The sequence below is a fragment of the Dermacentor silvarum genome, chromosome 7, assembly GCF_013339745.2.
Source record: "Dermacentor silvarum isolate Dsil-2018 chromosome 7, BIME_Dsil_1.4, whole genome shotgun sequence".
In the NCBI taxonomy this organism is placed as follows: Eukaryota; Metazoa; Arthropoda; class Arachnida; order Ixodida; family Ixodidae; genus Dermacentor; species Dermacentor silvarum.
Genome location: NC_051160.1, coordinates 152853231 through 152859589, shown reverse-complemented (window position 1 = coordinate 152859589; position 6359 = coordinate 152853231). Strand labels below are relative to the sequence as shown.

General features: G+C 46.3%; 1 protein-coding gene across 1 annotated transcript; it reads left to right on the top strand.

The window, feature by feature from the left end:
• Positions 1–278: 278 nt before the first annotated feature.
• On the top strand, positions 279–5834 carry LOC119459280 (uncharacterized). Its single transcript, XM_037721092.1, has 4 exons — positions 279–879; positions 1195–1462; positions 1934–2093; positions 5802–5834. Exons 1-4 carry the CDS (start codon positions 279–281, stop codon positions 5832–5834), a joined length of 1062 nt encoding a protein of 353 aa, XP_037577020.1.
• Positions 5835–6359: the final 525 nt, after the last annotated feature.

The following is a 6359-nucleotide window of genomic DNA, read 5'->3' as shown; positions in this document are numbered from 1 at the left end:
ACACATTCTAGCTCTCCATGGGCTATACAAACCCAGTACTATGTGTTGTATCTAATAAAAGGACAAAGCGCGGTGACGTCACTACTGACGCACCGCAACTTGTGTGTATATATTGCCAAGCAAGATGCTGGGCTATCAGATTAAACTGTTCGCCACGAAACGTGTCACAGCTGCCTTCTTGTTCCCGAGCTACAACAACTGGCGACGAAGATGCTGAAACGAATCTACGATGGGAAGGGGCGGATCCCGTGAAGAACTGAGGCAGGGCACAGCACGGCATGGCCAAGATGTGGGAATTCGACGCATTCCTGGAGGACGGCGATGAAGACTTTGCTTCGTACGTGGAAAGATTCGAGCACTACTGCGAAGTAGCCAACGTACAAGAGGAGAAGCTTAAGAAGTCAGCCTTCATAACGGCCATTGGCAAGAATGCGTACAAGACGCTCAAGGATTTGCTTCTACCGGCGACCCCTGCGGAGAAAAGTTTCGAAGACCTGGTCAAGGTACTGAGTGACCATTACGAGCCTGCAAGCCGAATCATCGCAGAGCGATTCAGATTCAACAGGCGGTACCAAGCGGAAGGTGAGACAGTAGCGACGTTTGCAGTTGCACTGAAGCACTTGGCCGCTAAATGCAAGTACGGCACATTCCTTGACGACGCACTACGCGACCGGTTCGTCGCTGGACTGCGAAACCCTGCCATTCAGACGGGTCTACTAAAAAAGAAGGAGCTGTTGTTTGAATCTGCTTGCGACTTTGCCAAAAGCGTTGAAATGGCGGAACAGGAGTCGATGGGGTTTCGACCTGGCAGTGGAACGGAAGCCGATGTCCATGCGATAAGGAAGACAGGCAGGAAAGCGGCATTTGCCGGCAAGCCAGGCAAGCAATACGAGGCAACCAAGACAAAGTGTCACCGTTGCGGGCAAGAGCATGACGCTATTTCTTGTCGTTATCGGTAAGCAAGGTGCTACAGCTGCAAACGCACGGGTCACTTGGCTCGAGTATGCGGACAACGCCCGCCGGGTGCGGGAAAAATTCACGCCGTTGCCGACCAGCAAGAAGATAATGAGACGATGCTCTACGCCGTACATCACGCCGGCCTTGCGAAGCAGCCGTATCAGGTAGAACTTATGCTCGGAAGGAAGCGCGTGCAGATGCAAGTAGACACAAGAGCCGCTGTTTCTCTGATATCAGAAGACCTATGGAAGCAGCTAGTGAATCCTCCCCCGCTCACACCGTCTACGGTTAAGCTGAAGACTTACGGAGGAGCACCGCTGGAAGTGAAGGGGCAAGCCGAGGTTCCGGTCGAGTACAACGGACAGCGCAAAATTCTACCAGTAGTTGTGGTGCCAGGAAACAAGCCAGCGCTACTTGGACGCGATTGGATTGAGAACCTAGACGTCGTATTGAATGGCATTCACAAGGTGCAAGCGGAGCTTACGGCTGACAACCTTGTGAAAAGGTTTGCCAGTGTTTTCACTCCTGGGTTAGGACTGATAAAGGGCTTTCAAGCGAAACTTTCCTTAAAAGAAGGTAGCTTGCCAGTGTTCTGCAAGGCACGTCCAGTACCATATGCCATAAGGGAGCGAGTTAAAGAAGAGCTAGATAGCCTACAAGCTGATGGGGTACTGGTGGGTGTAACGCAAAGTGACTGGGCCACGCCGTTGGTGGTAGTCGAAAAACCAGGGAACAAAGTGCGTCTTTGTGGAGACTATAAAGTGACAGTAAATCCCTACGTTAAAACTGATCACTACCCGCTGCCAACGGTTGAAGACATGTTCGCGGTCCTAGCAGGAGGCAAAGTGTTTACCGTTTTGGACTTGTCATCAGCGTACCAGCAAATTGAGCTGCACCCTGACTCGCGGCCCTTGTTGATTATAAATACACACATTGGCTTATTCCAATATGTTCGAATGCCCTACGGCATTTCCAGTGCACCAGCAGTATTCCAAGCAATCATGGACGAGTTGCTGAAGGGACTGTGTGGAGTAGTTTGTTACCTTGACGATGTGCTTATCACAGGTGCCGACTACAACGAATGCCTGGCACGTGTAGAAGCAGTCCTGCAGCGCTTCGAGAAGCACGGCGTCAAAGTAAGGCACGAAAAGTGCAAATTTTTTGTGAAGTCCGTAAGATATCTGGGCCACGTCATTGATGAGACAGGCGTGCACCCTTGCCTTGAAAAGGTGGAAGCAATTAGAAAGGCTCCAACGCCGAAAAGTTGCACGGAACTAAAGGCCTATCTTGGCATGTTGACATTTTATTCCCGGTTCATGCCGAACATGTCATCGGAACTAAGGCCGCTATACCAACTTCTTCAAAAAGAGGAACCTTGGGCATGGTCGGAGGAGACTGAAAGGGCATTTCAGAAAAGCAAAAAAATGCTCACTCAGGATTCAGTACTAACCTTCCATGACCCTAAAAAACCACTAGGTCAGGTTTGCGACGCATACCCTTATGGGGTTGGAGCAGTTTTATTTCATGTTGTTTGCGGCCAAGAGAAGCCGATAGCATACGCGTCGCGCACGCTAAGCAGCGCCGAGAAAGGCTACGCGCATATCGAGAAGGAGGCGTTGGCCGCGGTGTTTGGAGTAAAGCGCTTTCATAAATACATTTATGGGCGTGAGTTCACGATTTATTCCGATCACCTTCCACTAGCTAGCCTGTTTGGCCAGACAAAGCCAATTCCACAGATGGCTGCCACGCGCATGCGACGTTGGATGCTGTTACTGGCGGCTTATCAGTACAAGTGGACTCATAGAAAGGGTGCGCAAGTGGCTAACGCTGACGCGTTATCACGATTGCCGCTTCCGAACGAAGCAGACAAGAGCGACTACGTTCTGTTTTTCTCCGCTGTTGAAGCAGTACCGCTTTCAGCAAGCAAGATTCAAGCGGAAACTGAGAAAGACCGCACGTTGTCTAAAGTGAAACTTTTCGTTTTGAATGGCTGGTCTGAAAAACATTCAGATGTTGACATTGCACCCCATTTTGTCCGGCGAAATGAGCTGTCTCTAGACTCTGGTTGCATAACCTGGGGCACTAGAGTAGTTATTCCCGAATCTTTGCAGCCAGAAGTGCTACAGCTTTTGCACGAAGGGCACCCTGGTACCACTCGCATGAAAATGCTTTTTACATAGAATAGCTTGCGTAGTGCGGCTGCCGTGATGTTGGCAACGTGAGTGTCCCATCTGAGGTCTGACGTCAACGTAACGCCTAAATACTTATGTTGTTGAACATTCGCTAATGGTTTACCATTAATAGTGTAAGTGAATTGGGACGGGTTCTGTTTACGTGTTACTGCAATGGTTACGGATTTTTTACATTAATGGACATTAGCGATTTAGCGCACCAGTCTACTAACTTATCAAGGGGCGCGTTGAGTTTAAGGTGGTCTCTCATGCTGTGAATTTCCTTATAAATAATGCAGTCGTCTGCGAAGAGCTTGATACTACAGTCAATGTTTTCTGTAATATCATTTATAAAGATTCAAATAATAGTGGTCCCAGGACGGAACCTTGAGGAACTCCAGAAGTTACAGGGACAGTTTCTGATTTAATACCTTCGAAAAGCACGAACTGTGAGCGGTTTGTTAAAAAATCTTTTATCCATGAAAAAATTAATCCCTCTCCGATCACACTTTTTAGTTTTGCGATTAGTTTACTATGACATACGCAGTCAAAGGCCTTTTATAAATCAAGTAAAATCATGTCCATTTGGCCGCGGTTGTTGATGTTAAGTGCGAGGTCATGAACTACCTCGGTTAGCTGGGTGATAGTGGACAAACCGCTACGAAAGCCGTGCTGATTAGGGGACAAGAAGTTTAGTTTCTCAAGAAAAACGGTTATGTGTTTTAGGATAATGTGTTCGAACAACTTACACGAAGTGCTATAGTAAGAGATATCAGACGGTAAATTGCTACTGAAGACTTATCTCCTGATTTGTGAATGGGTATTATTTTGGCAATTTTCCCGTCGTCTGGTAGCTGAGACAAAGTAAGTGATTTACGGAAAATTAGCCCAAGATACTTGCTGCACCATTGCGCATATTTTCTAAGGAACTCGTTTGGAATATCGTCTGGGCCACTGGATTTTTTAGGATCGATGTTTAGCAGTAGGTTGAGTATTCCTGCATCTGTGACTTCAAGACAATCAATGCTTGATGGACCGACGGATGCAATGGGAGGAATAATACCGTTATCTGTGGTGAATACTGAGCGAAACAAGTTGTTGTATGCATTAGCTTTTTCCTCTCTTTCCTCGGGACCCGTGTGCGACGCCGTGGAATTATTAGTGCGAATGTGTCTCCGAAACCTGTTAGGATTGCTTTTAATAAAACTACGAAGGGTGACGCTGAAGTAGTGTTGTTTGGCATTTCTTGCTTTTTGTCTGAACTCTGTTTTCGCGCAGTGTAGCTTGTGCCGAATGGACGGCTCGCAGTTTGTGTTTGTCACCACCCTGCGCAGTCTTTTTATTCTTCGCTTTACCTAAATTACTTCACGTGTTATCCAAGGATTGTTCACTGTTGGTTTCCTTAGTTTCGTTGGTATGAAGGTAGTAATACAGTGGATAACAGTAGATTTGAACCTGAGCCAACAGTAGATTATGAACAGTGGCTGCATAGAACCGCTAGCTGTAAACGGTAGAAACTCATCAGCGTATGGAGTTAGCACACTGTTATCGTCTGCCCTTTTTAAAGCGTCCATCGGTTCCCAGGAAAATTAGCATCCGTACAGTCTGTTGATCTTGCAACAGCTAAATCCAAGCGGCAGCAAGCAGATAGGTATGACTCATGGTCAGATATGCCCTCTACTACATCAGTTTGAACCTGTGTCTATTGGAAAGTGTTGGCTAATAAGTATCAACTCAAGTATATTCTTTAGTTGTGTTTTGTGTGCGCGTTGGAGATGATATGATTTGATGTAGGTTAAAGTTCAACATTAGGTCTTTATCACCTGCCCCCCCCCCCTGCGATAATGCCTTCGCGGCAGCAGGTATGTGTGGTTAAGTGTAGTCCAGTCAATGTCCGGAATGTAAATAAAGTCTCCCATGGTTTCTAGCACGTGGACACGAGAGCTGCGTACGTGATGTTGCGTGAAGTCTTGAATTGTGGTGATGCACTCGTAACCTGAAGATGGGCTTCGATAAATGCAACCAATAAATATGGGGGTGCCATCACAAAGAAGCTGACCGAAAACGGCCTCGGCCTCTGTCACGACGGGAAGGCATACATATGAAAGGCATTTTTTGATGATTAAAGCGACGCCACCACCACGGGAAGGTCGGTCTTTGCGAATAATGACATAATTGGGAAGAACAAGCTCATCATCAAATATTTCGGGAGAAAGCCATGTTTCCGTAAGCCCTACTATATCAGGATCATGCTCCAGTAGACGACTTTCCAGAGCTTCTATTTTGTTGAGAATGCTTCTAGCGTTAGCATTTAAAATGGTTAGGCCTTTGATTTTACGTGTTGACGAGTTTGGCGGGTTTGCGGCCTTAGTGGTGCCTCGTCCTTTTTTTTTGGAGAGGAACTTCGTCATTCTTTTCCTCGTCCCAAAAGAAGGCTCGATTATTATTGAACAGTTTATCAAATGCTAGCGATACTTTATCATTCCTCTCGTGGTTCTCCTTGGCGCTATTCCACAACTTCTAATGTCTCTGATTCTGGGTGAAAAATCTTCTCCGATTGAAAAATTGGTATTTTTCAGTTTGTAACATTTTTTTAAGTATGGCTGATTTCTGCCTGAAATCTAGCAGCTTGAAAATTACGGGCCTATTCTTGTTCCGTTCTGCTCTTCCTAGATGATGTACGCGTTCGATAGCAACCAGATTTAAGCCGACAGTGTCCTGAACAACAGTTTTGTTCACTGTCTGTTCAAGAATTTCACTCGTCTCTATGTCAGTTTCTGGCAGGCCATAAAGAATTAAATTCGATCGCCTACTCCGATTTTTTAGGTCGTCGACTTTCCTTTCTAAGGTTTCATATGCGCGCTTCATGTTGACAATTGCCTCTTAACAGAAGCCAACCTTCTCTTCGAGTCTTGTTAAGGCATCTAGTTTTTTATCGACGTCAGCAAGTCGCTTTTCCTTGATGAGTTCAATATCCGCAGCGATTTCCTTTAACGAGCTTGCGATTTGGTCTAGGGTAGGTCCGAGATTCGTTTCGATTTCGCCACCCAGGAGCAGTAATTTCCGCAAGAGCAGTTTGACGCTACATAGTACACCTAAGCACCGTGGGCACGGCAGCACAAGCAAGAAAAGGTTGTTCGAGCGCATACATTTCCCGTATTGTTTTCTCGCTTGCACAAGGAAAAAAAATTTAATTATGCGGTTTTACGTGTCAAAAACAGTTCTGATTAT

Coding starts and splice junctions, on each gene's coding strand:
- LOC119459280 (XM_037721092.1), top strand. CDS start 279: ATGGCCAAGATGTGGGAATTCGACGCATTCCTGGAGGACGGCGATGAA. Junction 880..1,194: donor GGCATTTGCCGGCAAGCCAG/GCAAGCAATACG, acceptor CTCTGATATCAG/AAGACCTATGGAAGCAGCTA. Junction 2,094..5,801: donor TCGAGAAGCACGGCGTCAAA/GTAAGGCACGAA, acceptor TGCTCTTCCTAG/ATGATGTACGCGTTCGATAG.